The sequence below is a fragment of the Emydura macquarii genome, unplaced genomic scaffold (assembly GCF_026122565.2).
Source record: "Emydura macquarii macquarii isolate MOO-44397 ecotype Brisbane River unplaced genomic scaffold, CSIRO-AGI_Emac_v2 contig_67, whole genome shotgun sequence".
NCBI classification, from domain to species: domain Eukaryota; kingdom Metazoa; phylum Chordata; order Testudines; family Chelidae; genus Emydura; species Emydura macquarii.
The window spans coordinates 12,859,113-12,879,566 of NW_027130204.1; the positions used below are offsets into that span (position 1 = coordinate 12,859,113).

Here is a 20,454-nt window from a genome sequence, read left to right on the forward strand (position 1 = left end):
TTGTGTGTGTGTGTGTGTGTGTGTGTGTGTGTGTGTGTATTATACCCACACACAGTTTTAAAACATTTTAAATAAGTGAAATGCCAGCTATCTTTGTTTGTCAGCCTGACCGTCATTAATAGACATGTTTTAAAAAAATTAAGTTCTTTGGTGGTTCAATAAGCAACTAAGAAGGATGGAAATTGCTTCAGTAATCACTGATGTTAGGGCTAATGCTGTGCTCTTGATGATATTGTTCATCTTTTCTTTTCACTAGCTGCGTCTGAAGAAGCATCGTTGGTATAAGAAGATACTTAAAACACGGGACCCTATAATCTTCTCCTTGGGGTGGAGGCGATTTCAGACTATCCCTATGTACTACATTGAAGATCATAATGGGCGTCATAGGCTTCTTAAGTATTCACCCCAACATATGCATTGTGGAGCAACGTTTTGGGGTAAGGATTACTTAGATTTACAGTGTACAATCGTGATGAACCGCAAAACTCTCTAGCCTTAAAGGAGGCATTAGTACTTTCCTCTACAAATAATCAGCTTTGGGGGGAAAAGGAAGAATAATTTAAAACAAATGCTAGAACATAAAAATGGTCATACTGGACGGACCATTGATCGGACTAGCCCAGTACCCTGTCTTCTGATAGTGGCCAATGCCCGGTGCTTCAGAGGGAATGAATAGAACAGGTAATCATAAAAGTGATCCATCCCCCTGGCTATTCCCAACCTCTGGCAAACTGCAATCCCTGCCTATCCTGGCTAATAACCATTGATGGACCTATCCTCCATGAACTTACCTAGTTCTTTTTTTAACCCTGTTTTGGCCTTCATGATATCCTTTGGCAAGGAGTTCCAGAGGTTAACTATGTGTTCTTAAGAAATGTTTCCTTTTGTTCGTTTTAATTTCATTTGGGGATCCCTATTTTTTGTTATGAGAAGGAGTAAATAACACTTCCTTATTTACTTGCTCCACACCAGTCATGATTTTATAGACCTCTATCATATTCCCCCCTTAGTTGTCTCTTTTCCAAGCTGAAAAGTCCCAGTCTTATTAATCTCTCCTCATATGGAAGCTTTTCCATCTCCCTAATCATTTTAGTTGCCATTTTCTGTACCTTTTCCAATTCCAATATACCTTTTTTGAGATGGGGGCAACCAGATCTGCACGCAATATTCAAGATGTGGGCATACCATAGATTTATAAAGATTTTGTCTTATTATCTACCCTTTTCCTAATGATTCCCAACCTTCTTTTAGCTTTTTTTGACTGCCGCTGCACATTAAGTGGAAGTTTTCAGAGAACTGTCCACAGTGGACTCCAAGATCTCTTTCTTGAATGGGATTATTATTCCCAGGAGATATAAAATAATACCAACAATTAGCAAACATGCAATATGGTTAAAAGAGAGAAGGGGAGTTGGCTGGGAATTATCTAGCTCCTTCATGGAGGGCTCCAGTCAAATTCTGATGAGCCTTCTGAGATATTGTATCAAGTAGGAACTGATGATCATATGTCCAGAACGAGAGACCGTGTTAAGGTTTCTGCAAACCCTTGTGGGAGTTCCTTCACTCATGCAAATAATTCCATTAATGTGAGTAATGTGCTGAATGGCTCCTTTAACCTGTCTTTTTTTTTTTTTTTTGGATGGGGGATATTGAATACATAATTCTAAACTCACTAATTTTATTTCAGTATTCTGAGGCTACCATTAAACAATAGCCCGTTGTTGTTTAGCCAAACACACCATAATTTGTTTTATTCAATGTTGATTTTAGGCCCCATCACTCCCCAAGGGACAGGATTTTTGGCAATTCAATCAGTCAGTGGCACAACGGTAGGTTTACTATTACAAAAACTTATTCGGCTCTTTCTGTAGATCGTTGTATCTAACAATGAATTTTATTTAGAAAGCTTGCTTATGTGTAAAGAAGGATATGACAGAATCTGAGAGGATCTTTTAAAATTTGTAAGGCACTTAAATACTGCTGTGATGAGCATGGGATAAAGACCTGGAGAGGAAGCTAGACAGATACTTCATTTGGTAAAGGTTTTCATCTTCTGTGTTGGGAAAGATGAAATCTGTTCCATTACTTTCTATGGAGAAATATATTCCTACTCCTTCGGCTGGGCTAATGTCCCAAGTGTATAGGATAATTTTATTATAATAAGATCTGATTAACTAAAGGGCAGTGATATATCTGATGCAAGAGATTTTCCTGCACTGTGATTTATCAGAAACCCTGTTTATCAGAAATGTTACAGGTGTCCCTTCAACTTTTTTGATGGATGGTGGTGTGCATGCTGTATTAAATTGTACTTTTTGTTGTGTATACATTTAGGCTATGTCAACATTTAGAGCATGGGTTCCCAGACTGTGGGTCATGCCATCAGCGGATGGAGTTGCGGGACCACGGGCCAGATTCGGCCTGCAAGATGATGCCGTCTACCCCCAAAACTGTCTGGATCTGCTCCACAAACATCGCACCAGGAGGCTGCTGTTTTGTAGATCAAAATGGTGGCTTCCTGGTGCAGCATTTGTGGAGCAGGTCCAGATGCACTGGCTTGGCTGTGCAGAGGTGGCTGTGTGGATTCCAGTTTGGCCATTTGCCACTATCTAGTGCAAGCATCCAGTTGAGGGACTTGAATGAAGAAGTTTCCTTATCTGTGGGCAGCAGCCTCATCAACAGAGCATCCTCTCTGCTGAAGCTGGTAGGAGCCTGTGCCAGCAATTTATGAGATGGGAATCGATAGTGGCTTTTATGGGCCCTACCTTAGGGAACTTATCTTCTTTTATGCCACTCTGAGCACCCTGTTATAACTCAAGGATAAAGAATCATTGTAAGTCTCTGTGCTGCCCTAGTTTCACCACACATTGCTATTTGCCAGAGGCTGGGAATGGCTGACAGGATGGATCACTTGATGATTACCTGTTCTGTTCATTCCCTCTGAAGCATGTGACATTGGCCACTGTTGGAGGACAGCATACTGGGCTAGATGGACCATTGGTCTGACCCAGTATGGCCGCTTATGTTAACATGTGGCTTTCCTAAGTCCTCACCTCGTGTTTACCTGTGAATTCCTCTTTTTGCTTTGCGATAAGACGCACAAATGACTCATTTTTATGCAGAGTATCTACTTCAACCTCCAGCAGTGAGTCTAGTGACGCAGTTATGAACAAAAAAAACGGAGTCTGAGAAACATGCTCACAAATATGACGAGGCTTTCTTTAATTATGGCTTCAACAGCGTTTTGGTCAAGAACAAAGAAAGGCCAAAATGCCTGCTCCGTCACACAGTCTTATCTAGTGAAAGCATGAAGCCTAGTAAACTTAAATGATGCTTGGAACCCTTCATGAAGAACACACAGGAAAACCAGGGTCATTCGTCCAGCTCCAGAAGAAGAACTTTTGTATCAACACTTGGAATTCAAGAGAGCCAGGCCCACCTCTGATGACGCTCGAGTGGCATTTGAGGTGAGTTGCCACATCACGCAGGCCAAGAAGCCTCATGCAATTGGAGAGACTTTGATTTTGCGAGCTACAATCAACATGGTGACGACAATGTGCAGAAAAACGAAGGCAAACAATTTCAAAGTCATCCCACTCTCTAACAGCACACTGAAGCAAAGGATTGAAGTGATAGCAACAGATCAGGAAAAGTCACTGGTGGAGCATCTGAAAAAACATGGATGCTTTTGTTCCTCAAGTTGATGTGAGCACTGAGGTTCATGATACAAATTTCTTGGCTTTTGTGAAACACATAGGATGATGCATTCTGTTCTGTCTCCTTCTCGGAAACGAGATGGCACAAGGAATGTTTGATGTGCTACGTGCAAGACAAAAATATCCCATGTGATCGCATGGTGGGCTTTTCCACAGGCAGAGCTCCGTCTATGGCAGGCCACAAAACCCGTCTGCGTGCCTTGGTAAAGAAAGTTTCTCTGACTGCTGTGTGGACTCATTGCATAATTCACAGAGAACAACTGGCATCTACAGCTCTGAGTTCAGAGCTAGGTGAAGTTTTACAGCAGGTCTCATCTCTTGTGAACTACATCAAGGCAGCCACTTTGCTCACATCTGTTTATGAAACTGCATGAAGAAATAGGATCTGATCATGACGTGCTGTTGTTTTACACAGAAGTTTATTGGCTTTCGAGAGTAAAAGTACTGGGATGATTTTTTGAACTGAAGAACAAGCTGCATGCCTGTGCAATGGACTGCAAAAAGACTGTATTCTTTGATTTTCTATGAGACCGAATGAAGATATGCTTTCTTACCCATGTCACAGATGTATTTGGAAAATTGAATCAATTGAAAACTGGTCTGTAAGGAAAGAACACCCACATCCTTCAGCTGAGAGATTGAATCATAGTATTGATGAAGAAAATTGTTTGTTGGAAGTCTAATTTATTGAAGACAAACTATGAATCCTTCCTCCCCAAGTTCCTGGTTGACAATGACATTTTTCTGCCTCCCACACAGGTGATGGCTGAGTATCATAGTCAACTGGAGAAAGTTTTCATCCTTTTTCCTGCTACTTGGACGTGACCAAGTATAATTGGGTGTGAAACTCCTTTTAGTGCAAGCCTGATGCCATGGATTTGCCAGCAGCTGAAATCAAACAGCTCATTGAAATTTCCTTGTGATTGATTTTTCGAGCAACATATACCCAACTTTCTCCCTTGGAGTTGTGGTTCACTGTCAAGAATGATTATTGCACCCTCTCAACACGCACCTTGAACCTGATGGTGCCATTCTCAAGCACATATTTTGTGAAGCTGGGCTCAGCAGACTTTTGTGTGCTTCAGATCTTGCTATCAATCTATTGTAGATGTCACATTGTTGATTAGATATGCAATTTTTACCATGCTGCCAGACTTTGAAAAGCTGTATTGCAACATGCAAGCCCCATGTGTCACATGAGAGATCATTAAATAAAATACTTAATGTGTAAATTCCTTGGATGTCTTGGTCACTATTTTGGTGTCTGAGGTTACAGGAAACAGTACGTCTCAAAATAGGCTCATGCAGGCAAAAAGTTTGGGAACCCCTAACATAGAGCTAGGGCTGTGGTTCCCAGCTCATATAGACATACTTATGCTAGCTCTCATTGAGCTAGCATGCTAAAAATAGTAGTGTAGCTGCAGAGAGTGGCAGCACAGGCTAGCAAGGCCAAGTATGTACCCACTGGGCTCAGGGGAGTTTGTTCGAGGCACGGCTAGCCTACGTTGCCCTCACTGGCTTCCCGTGCCACCGCAGCTAAGCTGCTATTTTTAGAATGCTGTCTTAAGGAGAGCTAGTGCAAGTATGTCTGTGTGAGCTGGGAATCACAACCCTCGCTCCAAGTTTAGACATACCTTTATTGTATATACACTTGTATACACCTATTAAGAAATTCAGATGGCGCCCTGGTGAGCCAGATAGTAATTCTGGTGATTATTTTTGTTAACCCAACCCTGAGAGAATTCTGTCTGCCTCTTCTTTTATACGTTCTTCCTGTTTGTTTTTATATATTTAGAGGGTATGTTCATAATATCTCAACAAGAGAGGTGTGATTATTACAATACACAAAAAGTCCCTTTGCTCTGAGCCCTTCTGCACGTGTGTGCATGTAAATTTTTCTTTTTCATGAAGAAAGAGCGTGCAGGGTACAGTAGAAAATAGGAAGAAATCTTAAAGATGACTTTGAAGTTAATTTGAATAGCCGTTCTGAATATCTCTTTAATGAATGCTAGGGATGTGACATCGGCAGTAACTCAACCAGTTTTTATGAAGTTGATTGTAGTTTGTCATGCTGCAGTGCTACTGTGAGAGTTGCAAAGTCTGTGAACTCAGGCTATGACATGTAATGAAATAGTACCTGTCAAGTGAGTTCTTCACTAGCTGGCAGTAGGATCATTGGTACACACATTTAATGATCTGCCTATCATCCATACTCTTGTATATTTCAGCCTGATTTCCGGATAGCTGCTACAGGAGTCGTGCTTGATTTAGATAAATCCATAACAGTTGTGAAGAAATTAAAGCTGACTGGTTTCCCGTTCAAAATTTACAAAAACACATCATTTATTAAGGTATGTGTGTGTACTGTAATACTGCTAGAATGAAGGTTGGAAGGAAATGCAACTTGCAGCTCTGTTTATCCGACTTTTCTAAGGCAGAAGTCTCCTTAAAGTAATGGGAATTTAGCTGAGTTAGGGATGTTAGATAGGGTTCTTGGTCTTGTAATTTTGTCTTTTTGAAGTACATTCAATATGTTTCCTAAAAGGATCTTACAGGAAATATAAATTATTTTGACTATTTCCATTAGCCAAACCTCTCTCTTCTGAACGCCCTGTGGTGCCAAATACGTTAGTCTTCCAGCGGGTTTCGTGCAAGTGGGGTGTGGATAGTCAGCTGGCCAGCTTCCCTAGTGCCTTTAATCTTGGCAAAATAATAACCCAGCCAGTTCCTTCTCTAGCAGGTTTTGGTCCTACAGAATTTACAAACTGCAGGATAGAAGTTGAGCTCCCGCTGCAGTTAGAACTTCCTGTACAGCAGTTGGCTGGCAGAGGAGGTGGTGTAGAACTGAGTTTCCAATGAGCCAGCCAGCTTTGTTGAAGCCTGCCATCTGCCCTAAACCAGGGAGGCAGAGCTTCAGGTCAGGGGACTTAAGGCTTGAGCCTGTAAGTTGCTGAGCGCTCTGCACCGAGTCCCGCAAAGCAGTCAAGCACTCACTTAACTTTAAACACACGAGTAGTCCCCTTGACTTCTAGTGTCTGTTAAATGCAGAAACGCACAGTCTGGAATGCTGCATTATATTAGGTCCCCTCCGCCCCTGCAATTTAAGGCAGTTACACCTTATAAGTAGAGCTCTGTCCGGGTAAAAAAATGTGGATCTGCATCCACTGGAATCTGTTGACATCCGACCTGCCATCTGCAGTCTCTATCTTCTAGATCATCTGCAATCACACGTACCTGCAGCTCTGGGCCCCTCAGTCGGCTGTTTGGAGGCCAGCCCTGATGCCACTGCTGCCACTAATCAGCTGTTTGGGGTCCAGCCCCTCCAGGCAGCTGCCCAACAGCTGATTGGTGGCTGGCAGGGGGAGCCCTGCTGAACAGCTGCTCGGCGGCCAGATCCCACCCCCAGATCTCAAAGGCGGGGAAGCAGCCAAATGTTATGTTACAGCAAATAAGTCTTCAAAGAAAAAATAGGCAGATGGTTTCTAATTCTTCCATGGTTGAGAGGGTGGGTGCAAAGGTGAAGACCTGAATTTATTGTTGAGAAACTTCATCTCTATATGGTGTAAATTAGATGATGACTATCTTAGAAGAAAAAAATAATCGCTATAATGGATTCGTAATGTGGTCGGTGTTCTCTATATTAATTTAAGAACAACATTTTATGATTCCAATTCCCTGTTTATGTGATAAACTGCTTGGGGATGGTTGTGTTTTTGTGGCTTACACAAGTCTGTATAGATAATGGTAGGATTGTACATTATTCATAATAAACATACCATCTTTAATAAATGGTCTATAATCTTTGTGTTTCACAGGGAATGTTCAATTCTCCACTGGAAGTGGCTAAATTTGAAGGGGCGGCCATTCGCACTGTGAGTGGTATTCGAGGACAGATCAAAAAAGCTCTTAGCAGACCTGAAGGAGCATTCAGGGCAACATTTGAAGACAAGCTGCTGATGAGTGGTGAGTAGCGCTTCCCAAAGAAAAGATTATCCCATGCCTTTCCTCCTCCTTTGCAGAATATGGAAGCCCCACTTATATTCGTGGACTGTAAGGTCAAAAGGGACCAATGTGATCCTCTAGTCTGACCTCCTGCACAATGCAGGCCACAGAACCTCACCCACCCACTCCTGTAATAAACCTTTAACCTATGACTGAGTTATTGAAGTTCTTAAATCATGGTTTAAAGACTTTAAGGTACAGAGAATCCACCAGCAGGTGAGCGGTGCCCCATGCTACAGAGGAAGGCAAAAAAAAACCCAGAGCCTTTGCCAGTCTGCCCTGGGGGAAAATTCCCTCCCAACCCCAGATATGGCGATCAGTTAAACCCTGAGCATGTGGGCAAGACTCACCAGCCAGACACCAAGAAAGAATTCTCTGTAGTAACTCAGAACCCTCTCCAGCTAACATCCCTTCACAGGCCATTGGCATATCTTCCACCAGTAGTCAAAGATCAGTCAATTAATTGCCAAACTAGGCTGTCCCATCTATAAATTTATCAAGCTCAGTTTTGAAGCCAGATAGGTTTTTGTGTACTTCTAATTTTTGAAACTCTAATAACCTAAATGTGAATTCAGAGAGAACAGAATCTCTTGATTATTTATCATATATTGCGATAAACGTGTGTGTGACAAAGATGGAAAAAAATCACTTATTTGGTTCTTCTCAATGATGCCGTTCTTGAGAATAGTAGAAAAGACAAATGAAGGTCTATTAGATGACCTATTGCCATTGTTTGTGTTAGTTTGTTTTGTAGACTATATTCTGGAAAATTTAGAACTCTGTTTGACTAGAGAATTCAAGCACGTGCTTATTTAGTGGCATGAATGCTAGAAATGGATTTTTGTGATAGCTGTGAATCAGAGGCTTTTCTCTAGTTTATGATTACAAAGCAGATGTTTAATATTTAGTGCTCTGCTGGGGATTCCCTACTCGACTGCAATCGGATGAAATGTGCACCAAGTCACTCTGCCTGATGCTGCTTTCTCCTATGATTGCAGTTACAGTATGTTGAATTTGTGCTAGTGGAAAATAGCAGCATATAGTTCAGTTTAGAAAAATATCTAGTGAGAAACTAATTATTTGGACATGCTGCTGTTGACAGGCACAGACTATATGTGAACTCCTTTGTTATAGACCATGATAAGATTTTAATCATGTAGGAATATCTAATACTGTGATACTCAACCTGTGACTCTTGAGGAATATGCTTCTCTTTGGGACCTTGCATGCATGTTTTGAGAAGTCCAGAGGTATTAATACGTGCATTGCTCTGCCTGATGTTGTAGAGACTGAGGATAAGAGGAGCATTTCTCTTGTAAAATAGAAGTTAATTTAGTGTGTGGTTTGCGATTCAGTTGACTTCCTTATTCAAATAATGTGTATCTGTAGCATGGATACAGTAAACCACATCGTCAAAAGCTAAGTGATCATTTTCTTTCCTATCAGATATTGTCTTTATGCGGACTTGGTGTCCTGTTTCCATCCCATCCTTCTATAATCCAGTAACATCCTTGCTGAAGCCAACAGGTGAGAAAGATTCTTGGACAGGAATGAAGACAACTGGCCAACTGCGGCACGAACAGGGCATCAGACTAAAGCAAAACAAAGATTCCCTCTATAAGGTATCTTTTATAGTCTTGTGATCTGAGAGTTAAAATATGTGTGTGTTCCCAAATTCCCACTGTTCCCAAATTTGGTGTAAAATTAAGTGCAATATAAACATGAGTGTAGGCATATGTACATCATTTTACTCACAGAATAGTTTGCATAGTCCTCCTTTAGTGGTGTGCAGAACAAGAACCAAGTTGTGGGGGGGTCAAGTTGGGTGGTGAAATGAGAATTGACAAAGTGACCCATGGAAAATTGGATAATCACTGGGACATCCACAGGAAACAGCACTGGGATGGATCTAGGCAGACTTCTTAATTACCACAAAGATGTTTGTCATGGATGGCAAGGTTGATGTCCATAATCTTGTAAAACCATATCATAGGATTTTTTGAAGACCCTCAAGTGATAAGGGCTTTGGTTTTACATCTTATCCAAAAGACATGAGACATAGTATAACACAGATGAACCTATCGTCTCCAGCCAAGGGCAAGAATGTGAGAACTGTTTTTTATTTGAAATGTAAAGTACTGTACACATGAAAAGCATTATAAAAATATGACTTATGCATGTGTGGAATTTGTTTTTTCAGCCAATAGTGAGGGAGAAGAAGCATTTCAATAAGCTCCACATTCCAAAAGCACTCCAGAAGGCACTGCCATTTAAGAACAAGCCTAAGAATCATGAGAAGAAAGCTAAATCTACAAAGGACCAGTGGAGACCAGCTGTTATCAGGGAGCCTCATGAAAAGAAGGTAATATTTTATTGTGGAAATGAACATTTCCTGTTTAAAATTGTCTTGCTTGGATCATGGCTGACTTTTAGTTTAATTTTAGGATCACAGAAATGTGCAGCTCTTGCCAAAAATTTGTACCTGGGATTATATCTTGCCCCCAGCTATCATTCCATCTTTGTGTATGGTGTATATCAGCGCTCTGTGCTGAACTGGTCTTGAGCTGATTACAGAGCAGGTGGTTGCTTGGTATTGCTATAGTAGATCATATATGGCCAAAGTGTGACTTGCCAATTTTCCTACTATGTCCTAGTCATAGTGTTCTCAAAATGGTCAATAGTGTGCTGTTCTCACCACGTGGGAATTTTAGATATATAATTGCCTGCTTCTCTGTGCTTACCTTTGCCATCTATTAGTAGTGAAGAGAGGCTTTGAACTCAAAAGATACTGTGCAGGATTTGTGGAATGGTAGAGGGTTTGCAAGAACAGAAGGATCTAAATCTCAATTTAACCTTTCTGAAAAGTTAAATAATCATATAATGATGCACAACATTTTTCAATAATATCTTCAATGCAAGGATGTCAAAAGAGAATCATAAATGATGATAATTAAGCCTCTTAATGCTCCTATGAGTTAGGCACGGTAATTTTCCCTATTTTACAAAAGATGAAACAGAGTGAGAGTTAGTAATTTGCCCAATGTCTCTGATCCTGACACTGTTCATTAAATATCTTTAACTCATGGTTTCCCCGGGGTTAAGTTAGTTCTTACTTTTGGGAGCTGTTCTGTGGCTCACCCAAAATGTAATTATTTGTATGTTTAATGCATCGTTTTCTGTTTCAATCAGATATCAGCCCTACTTAGTGCTTTGGGTACCATGCATAATTACAAAATAAAGAAGGCCAAATTAAAACATCGTCAGCATCTTAAAGATTACCTCAAAGGGAAGCAAAAGGAAGAGGAAGAGAAATTTAAGAGGCAAAAGGAAGCCAAGAAAAAACTCTTTCGGATTATGGGACAGAAGGAGAAAAAGAGGCAAAAGTCAAGCTTGAAGGGATCTGGTGAGAGAGAAAAGTGAGTTTCTGAAGGTCTCATCAGATCTGAAATGGAATTGGAAGATAGTTAGCTATGCAGTACTTATGGACATCAACTAAAAAAGACAGTATCTGAGACCATGCCTTGGAATAAACTGAACTTGCTATTGAGAAGACATGGGGGGAAAAAATGCAAATATGACCTCTTATCATTTTGAAGTGTATTTAAATAAGAGATGTAACTTGTTTTTTTGGGGGGGGGTTTACATATACTGGAGAACTGTCCCCTTTTTTCAATGCAGTTACATCCAGACTGCATGCTCTGCAAGCAATCATTAAAATATTTTAATGTTAATTATTGAATGTCATTCATTTATGCATGGACCATCTTAATTTCAGTGGACTGCTCATGGAGCAAGGTGCTACCCAATAAAGGCATCAGAATCTGTTTCTGGGTTGGTAATGTTCTACAAAATTAAGTTGGCATAACTACATGGCTTAGGGGTGTGAAAAATCCACACCTCTGAGTGGCATTGTTAAACCGGTATAAATCCCCGTGTAGACAGCGCTAGGTCGACAGAAGAATTCTTCCGTTGACCTAGCTACTGCCTCTTGGGGAGGTGGATTACCTATGCCAACAAGAGAAGTCCTCTTGTTGGCATAGATAGTGTCTACTGTGACATGATGCAGATATGCCTCTCTGGTGTTTTTAAGTGTTGACAAGCCTTCAGCCTTTTCCTAATTCTGCTTTGCAGCAGACCTTCTGTGAAAGGGCAGAAAGCTCACTATCAGACAACATCTATGTCCTGCAGAGGGCAGAGTTGCGTTATCTGGCTTTGGCGTTCTAGTAAATGCCATGGAAGTAGTCACTTCCATGTACTTGGGTTTTGCATTCCTGAACGCGAGCACCACAGAAATACATCTTCCCTCATGCCCTCCGCTGTAGTTCCAAGCCAAGTGTTCAAAAGAACAAATGATTCACTCCCTTCCTACCCCTGGTCAGTTCTTATTGTCCACTTAGACTATGGCTAGAACCATGAATGCATACTCCACAACTTGTGTGAGTACTTTGGGACCCTGTCTGCTTGGGTGCAAAAGGTGTGATTTTTGCATCAAGTAAGCTCAGTTGAGTTAGCATAAATCTATTGAAAACACCCTTAACACACGTCTGACCAACTCAGTTGATAGTTATCATATTAAACTGCCTACATGATGGTGGGGGGAGGTGGAAGGAGAGATTTTCAGTCATGTAAAGATGACATAGTTGAAAAACACACCTTTTGGTCCATGTGGACAAAGCATTAAATTGTAAACTCTTGAAGACAGAGGGGACTGTTTTCATTTATTCACATTGTTTGGCACTTATCTAATTATAATACTTCATCCCCAAATTGGCAATCGTCAGATAAAATCATTTTGGGATTATAATCTTTTGGGAGTTTATTCCGAGTGAGATCTTGTTTCCTTAAAATGAATTTCCTCATTATTATTATTATTTTTGTTTTATTACTGCAGAGATCCCAGTCAGGATCAGGGCTCCATTGTGCTCACTTTGTATGTAAAGGCATTATATTCATCTGCCCATTGGTATTTCGTATTACAAAATACAACGGTGCCCGCAGCCTCATTATGCTAGGCACTGTACAGAGTGTTCCCATTGAGACTTCTGGTTTGATGGTGCATGCATCCTGATCTGCATGTTTAGTCTCCATCCTGGCATCTATAGCTTCCTCAAGATGCACTTCTGTGTTCTGCTCTAGTTTATGCCAATTAGGTGTAGACCTGGGGTCCTGACATGTTACCAGTGCAGCCCTTGACTACTTGAAGTTTAGGTTCCCCTGTTTCTTATAGTTAAGAAAACCAAGTTGTGAAGTGTTCTGAACTCTCATCACTACACACTGAAGTGTGCAAAGGGTTGGCTGATAACACCTTTGAAGAGGAAGAAAGTGGAGAAGAGAGGGACTGTAGTTTTGCTTTTCCTTGTGGTCAGATCCACTAGGAGCATTGGTCCAGGTAAGAAAATGTGTTCATTGGTAGGCCAATGCAAAATGTGTGCTCTGATTAGGCTTATACTGTTTGTTTTTTCCTATGCAGCCTCTATAAATATTCTCATTCAAAAGAGCAAATCCATTAATTTAGACAGATGCTTCTATATGAACAAAAACTAAATACGCCTCATGGTTATATATAAAGGTCTGACACAGCCTGCTAGATTTTTGAAAGAACCCATTTTTTATTAATTTGCATTCTTAAATTACTTGTAAAGTCTCAAAGCTCAGTTCAGGTGAGAGCTCGTCTTCTCCCAGAGTTGTACTGCTTTAATTAAAGGTATGATTTGCCTGGACTGGGACACAGAAGACTTGGGCTCTATTCCTGACTGTGCCACTCGCTGGGTGAGCTGGAGCAAGTCATGTCTCTGTGCCTCGGTTTCCCCATCTGTAAAATGGGCATAATGAGACTGTCCCTTCCCCTCCTCACTTTATAAAGCACATTTTGAGCTATAGATGAAAAGTGCTATATGAAAGCTAGGTGGTGGTATTTATTTTATTAAACTGGTGCTAAAGGCTATATAGACTCCATGTACATCAATACAAAACCCTGGTTTATATATCAGTTTAGCTTAAATGAGTTTAAACTACCCTGCAATAAATCATTGTTAACCTGAACTAAGGGTCTGCACCAGTTTAAAAATAACTTTAAACTGGTGTAACATCTCTGTGTTAAATGTTGTGATTTTGTGGAGGGTAAATGGTATTCATGTGTATCCAAAAGGTAGAACTGCTTTATGTGGAAAATCAACTCCACCTTAACTATGAAAGAGTAACTGGAACCCCCCATAGTAGAGAAAAAAATTATTCTGAAAACACCCTTTTATTTTGGAAATTTATGAGGGGCAATGTATTAAGTAACCATCAAGGCAGAATTTTTTTCATTGCTTTGGACTTTAGGGGGGCCAGTATCCCCCACATTTTATGATGATAGGGAGCCTGGCCAGCTTCCAATACCTTTGCTAATTGTTCCTGTGCCATGATTTAGAATGCTCTAAGGTAGGTCCCTATAAATCCCTACCTATAACAAGAGGGAAGTGTGACACGCAATGTATAGGTGTATAAAATAACCGCTGTGAATGTCTGGGGGGGAAAAAAAAAAGTCCAATGCACATCGGGGGGCTCACAGTAATATTGTATGTGCTAAAAGCGAACGGAGTCCTGGTCACATGCACGTATATGGTTTTCATTCAAAAAAACTAGAAAATATTTGTTTTTAATAATAATAAAGGCCTCTAATATGCTATTTGGCCTGTTTTTCACATTGAAATGTTTTCGTCTTCTCTCCATGGAATATGGAAGGGAAGTGCCTTGTTCTCAAATGTCCTATAATGCTAGAGTGGGGCTAAATTCTAAATTAGTCCCTGGTGTGACACCATTAATGATGGTGGAATTGCAGCTGAGAGTGATTTGGCCCAGTTTTGGGAAAACACCTGGACAGCTTTCTGAGATGAGCAAAACTGCTGGTCATTCTCTGGGCCTGGAGAAAATAAGGGCCTCCTGCTACACTGGAGTAACCCCCGAAGTACGAATGAAACTCCAAGATTTGTACTTGGGGAATTTCTTTCAGATTCTCTCAGGAGGGAGGAGTGGGGTTGGTTTTACTCCTAGGCAGAACTGGTACAGAGTTGGCTATTTGAACACTGCTGATCCTTGTGGAGATTCTGTGCTGCTACACTGGCCCAGAACGCAGTGGTTCTAACTAGCATACTGCCCTCGTTGCCCTGACCTCCGCTGTGATGTCATAGCCTGGAGGGAGGTGCACAGGCATGTTAATCTTGACTCAGCATTCACTCTCATTGGTTTGCCCTTGGGCTTGAGAGGGGAGAAGGTGTCAAAGCTGAGCCAGCCCCTGTTCCAGCCTGGCCTTTCCCCACCTAAAGAGCATGTTGTGAAACATCTGCATGTGGGCTGCTGGGGGCATAGCATGGAAGAGTGGCTCAGGGTGTGTCTATGCTGTCGGAGACATTGTCGGCAGTACAGGATCGATTCTGTGGGATCGACTGAGCGGCAGTGGCGACCCGTTCTATCAATCCCGGAAGTCGATGCTGTTAATCCATTCCCGCAAGAAGAGTAACGCTGCGTTGACCAGAGGGCGTTTCCCGTTGGCACAACGCAATGGGGATGCTGTGGTAAGCAGAAGTTAGTAAGCCAACAGGAGATATACAAACTACACTACGTAGCTTGACTATCTCCCGTCAGTGTAGATCAGGCCTCAGCTTGCCAAGCCCTTCTGTGCCCTAAGGGCCAAAATCCATAAGTCTGACTTTTTCTCTGCTCCCTTGAGCAGAGGTGAGAACATCTGGCCCTACATTTGACGGCAGAAAATTGCTTGTATTATAGGGCTGTTTGACAAACTGACTCAACCTCTCTCTTGCATATAATCAAATATGGACTATACCTAACAGGGCAGAGACTTGCAGACGTTCCCAGGAGACCTGCAGTAGGAACATCCTCTCTTTGTACTATGCTAGGTCACGAACTGAAGCTCAGCCAGGCTCTGATGACATGGCACAATTATCTACCTGAAAATGTCAGCCTCCTCTTTGTCTCTGAAGAGTGTTACAAGGTAAGCAGAGTAGAACTATCGTTGTCACAAGAATAACGTTGTCTTGGTAATATACAGCTGGGCGAATAAGACAACAAAGCCCGAGTTAGCTGAGAGAATAATTGTCAATGTTCCTGCAGCTGACAGGTGGCAGAACAAGGGTCTGGAGCTCTTCTTATCTCACGTTGTGAACTCTATGGGAGGTACAAATAGTAAGCAATTTTGCTCATGCCTAATTCCCAGGCAAACTTAAAAAAACAAGCTTTTACACACTGATTCCAAGCAAGACTCACTTTCCACATCATCTTCCAAACCAATACACCAGGCTGGCCTGTCTGGAGGAGGCTCTCCAAAATAAACTGTCCCCTAAAGTATTTCACAAAGCTAACGGTCACAGGGTATTTGCCACCTTTAGTCATGGATTTCAGGGGAGTTCAGTGTAGGGCTGAATCAGCCTACAACATTACAATAAGCACAATACCAGGAAGAGCCTGAAAAAGGAAGAGGATGGGGCAGTACAGCCTTTTGAATGAGATTTGAGAATGGCTGGAGAGTAAGCGAGGGAGCGGGACATGGGCAGAAGGCTGCTCAAGCTGGCAACTACAGTACAGCAGGGGAGGGTCTCGCTTTGCGGTGATGGGCATGTGAAAGGATGGTAGCAGCCAGCGCTAGATGAATGGACAATAAGAGGAGGCAGCATTTTTTCAATTGTCCTGGGAAGCAGAAGGTCAGCAAAGGAATGCTTGCTTCTATGGGGAGGTTTTCAAGTGGGCATATTGCAGTCAGGCGCCCAATGCCCATTGACTTTCAAATCTAGGTTAGGCACCTAATGGCCCTGTGACTTTTGTGATTCTGCCCCACGTTGTCTTCGTTAATATAAAGATGTCAGGTCACTGCAGTACACTACCGTGACTTACTCACGCTGAAAAACTACCCTAGGTGATGTAACAAAATAGGTGCTGTACAATCAGTTTCTATTTATGCATCCGTCATTGTAAGTTTGGAGCTTACAATGGCAGGCAGTCCAGTCCCAACCAGCATTTGGAGGATTTTTATTTTATACCCATTATGTTTTTAAATTGGGAGAGCTACTATGCAATGATAAGAATTTATTACATAAAAGCCCCAGCCACATTGCAGAGCAAACCTAGTGAATGAATACTGTATTTAAACACAGCGGTAGAGGACACACTGGAAACTACTTTGTGAGAAAACTGTTAAAACATCATAACCCCCAGATGTAATCAAAGCATGGTTTGACCTTGTTTGTGTAGGCAAGAAAAAAACATACCTTAGCTGTGTCTTCAAACTATGATACAACCCTAATAAAGTCCAAGTATGTTTGGGGATACAGTTAAAAACATGAGCACTCACCGTTCCACATGAAGTCCATGGGAGCTGCAGGTATTCACCACGTCTAAAGATCAGGGCTATGGTATGTTCCCATCTACACTGTACTAAGAGTCTTCAATAGTGATAGTGTTGACGGAACCTAATGCAATTAGGCATGGTAGATATTGCTTTCTCTGTAACCACGCTTAAACGCCATCCTTGCTCTAGCTTTTAAAGGTCACTGCTGATGGAGCCTTAAATTCAAAAACACCAGGCTTACTATGTTGTCTGTTTTAATATATTGTTCCCTAAATTACTGGGTTTTGAAAACAGAATCTATTAGGAAGCTTAATGGAGCATCTCATTCCAATGATAAGAAATGCATTGGTGGGAGAAATGGAAAGGCACAGAAGATGAATGTGTTATAGTATTGCCTAAAATGAGGAAATAGCTTGAAATTAACCCTGTTTCATACACAGGCGTAACTTGCTACAGGATGGTGCACAAATGTGGTGTCACTTAAATTACAGAGCAAAAGAAACAGTGGTTCCCAGTGTGTAAATAGCTAGAAAAGTCAGGTTAAAATATACCCACAAGTTTTGCACAAGCCACAATCCTTCTCCAAGATAGCCTTCACAGTCCTTTGGCCTTGGCTTTGACTCATACTATATCTGGCTACACCCCTTTATTTTGGCTTTTCCCTGTCTCCTGACAGGCAGACTTTTGTATAGTAAATTGATATGGCAAAATATTCATGTATCAGTGACCCTAGTTCAGTGTATCGGGGACCTCTGGAAAAGCAGGGGTTTCTACCGTTCAACAAGCAGGTCCATTAGCTCCCAGGGCAGTACCTCTATGCATTGTTGACCCACTGGTGGGAAACAGAGCCATGATCTGTTAACAGAGATTGTTCTAAATTCCTTGTACATTCAGTGTGGAGGCAGGCTACGCAAGACATTGCTAAGCTTTTTTGTCAGGCGGGTGCCCAGTAGATGATAGTGATAGAAAAGACAAGATATGGTGGAATAATTTTCATTATATAGTATAATTTATTTGATAAATCTCCTTCTTTGTTGTTGTTTTTGCACAACTTGTCCACAAACCGTTCACCATTTAATCATAATTTAATTAAAACTATTCATGAAATACTGTTCTGTAGCTGATTCACAAGCAAGAAAGCTGTTTGTAGTCCGCCCACAAATTAGCAAGTGGAGATAAAAACTACTTAAAGTTGGTAATACAGATTTAACCAACTGGGCCTGCTAAGTCATGGACAGACTACAAACGTCCTTGTTTTTGTGAGTTAGTTAATGTGCTTTAAGAATGCACACATTTCCCAGGGAAGACAAGGCCCCATGAGGAAAATCCTGCCCTTGAGCGCCTTGGGTGTAATGGAACTGAATTGGACGAAGTCTCTGTTGTGGATCTGAAGATTGTGAGGTCAGTCCCTGCCAATGAATGATGTGGGAGTGAAAAAAAATGCATCTATTCAACTGTTAATGCAAGAACCCTAGAGTGCATTTATACTGTAGAACATCTTTAGAAGTGAATTTGGATATTGTACTAAAATTAGACTTCCCGTTGCATTTTTATTACTTGTATTTGGTTAATGGCAGCTGTCCCTTGAATAATAAGGTGGGGCAGACAGCATGTGTTAGAGACAATCTGGCTGACTTTTCCTGTGTAAACTCCAGACTGGGTTGTTAGAAATCTGCAACCTACCCTTGTTCCCTTGAATCTCTAGCACACCCAAATGAAACAGAAAACCCCACCCCTCCTGGAGGGGACAGGAGCCTGGAGAGCACCTGTGTGACTGGCTCTCTGTGTTTGATTCACAATTAATAGGTTTAATTGGCTTTAATTCTGGCTTTGATCATACCTCCCCTTTGAAGTAAATGGAAGAGAGGTTCGTGACTTTGCTACTGCTGCTAATGTTAAGCCAGAGACACTATCCCTCTGCCCCACCCAGCACAGCACTCTCTTCTTTCAGCAAAGAAGGGGAGATGAAATTTGCCACAGGAGCCCCCCTTTGCTGCTGCAGTGTGCTCCAGGATCTCAGATTTTCATTAAAAAATGTGAATCCAGTGTGACCAATGCAGGGTTGTCTGACTCAGCAAACACACAGCAGGAAACAAAAGCTCTCTGAGCTGTGAAATGCCCCACTCAACTCAACAAGGCATTGGGTTTTTTTAAAATCTAATAATGCGAATTTAAATGTCAATGTCGTTAATGCACAGACAAGATCAACAGTGCGACTGTCTTCAAGTTTCACAGCTAAAGTTTGCATTTACCATAGGCATGGGATGGAAAGATCACACTTTTCTAATGAGATCATGTTTCAGGCTCTTTGGCTTCTGACTCAGCCAGTGGCTGCCCTGGGCCACTTTCAGAAGAGTCCTCCCCACAACACACTGACGCCTCCTCAAAATTTGGATCTGTATTTGCTAACAACAGTGAGGTGCTGAGGCCGACAGCAGAGCCCAGATGTTTTTAACCACTTGCCACACAATTTCGGAGCAGGTTGCGGTGGCTGCAGTCTGTGTCAGTCATTTGGCACCCTGGCACCTGGTCTGGTGAAAATATAGGTACTAATTTTGCCAGTGCAGATGCAGCTAGAATTTTAAGCAAAGCTTTAATTCTGCACAAACTGATTGGGGCTGTAATGAAGTTAATGGTGACTTTGACTCAATTCCAGTTTATTCTGAGCCCTGTGGAAAACATGTTGGAATAAAGTGCTTAGAAAGCTGGGATTTGTCACTGCTGTAGTACGCCCATAGTGCAATAACTAACATAGTATGCCAAAACAAAGAGAGAGGGTGCAGAGTGCGCTCATCATCTCTCCACATTATGGTGGAGGATGATGCAGCTGACCAAACAAAGCTGTGGTTCAACAGATCATTATTGGGGGGAGGGTTATTCCAGAAAGTCGGTGCTGAGCAGCAGTAAGACCAATTTAAGAAAAGGAGGAAGGCAGATGAAAGCATCTGCTAGTTAATGATAAACAGCTGCTATCCCTCAAAAAATCACTCAGCACTGGGTGCTGTTATGAGGCCTCCAGAACATAGCTTAGCTTCCCCTCTAATTGCAATTAACCTACCTCCTGCCTGTGGGAGGGGCTTATTCTAGAAAGGGACTGCCTGCCTAATCCCCTCTCTAGTTTGAGTTTGGTTTGGGTGCTGCTGTTCTTCTAGCAAAGGCTGTTCCTGGTGTAGAGAAGAAGGTACAGGTGAAGAAAGAACAGGCAGAAGGAGGAATGATCAAGGCTGGGCAGAGTGCAGTTGTTGTGCTCTTTCTCAAGTAAGAAAAGAAAGTAAAGAAAGGAATAAATGAAATGTACAGGGAAATCTTCTGTTGAGTTATCTCTGTGGGATATGATAATTTTAGGCATCTCCTTGTTAGGAGTAGAAACCTCTGCGAGGTGCATTAATGCTA

General features: G+C 41.7%; 1 protein-coding gene and 1 long non-coding RNA gene across 4 annotated transcripts in view; both read left to right on the top strand.

The window, feature by feature from the left end:
• Positions 1 to 11,449, top strand: part of BMS1 (BMS1 ribosome biogenesis factor) — a 39,749-nt gene extending 28,300 nt beyond the window's left edge. For all 3 annotated transcript variants that reach the window (XM_067539917.1, XM_067539908.1, XM_067539926.1), the window contains exons 17-23: positions 257 to 437; positions 1,771 to 1,829; positions 5,945 to 6,067; positions 7,532 to 7,679; positions 9,165 to 9,340; positions 9,919 to 10,080; positions 10,908 to 11,449. In XM_067539917.1, coding sequence (XP_067396018.1) covers positions 257 to 437; positions 1,771 to 1,829; positions 5,945 to 6,067; positions 7,532 to 7,679; positions 9,165 to 9,340; positions 9,919 to 10,080; positions 10,908 to 11,138 — 1,080 coding nt within the window. In that variant the 3' untranslated portion in view covers positions 11,139 to 11,449. The remainder of the gene's footprint in view (positions 1 to 256; positions 438 to 1,770; positions 1,830 to 5,944; positions 6,068 to 7,531; positions 7,680 to 9,164; positions 9,341 to 9,918; positions 10,081 to 10,907) is intronic.
• An 8,750-nt stretch (positions 11,450 to 20,199) lies between these two features.
• Positions 20,200 to 20,454, top strand: part of LOC137143770 (uncharacterized) — a 142,836-nt gene continuing 142,581 nt past the window's right edge. The window contains exon 1 of the long non-coding RNA XR_010917258.1: positions 20,200 to 20,319. This is a non-coding gene — a long non-coding RNA (uncharacterized lncRNA). The remainder of the gene's footprint in view (positions 20,320 to 20,454) is intronic.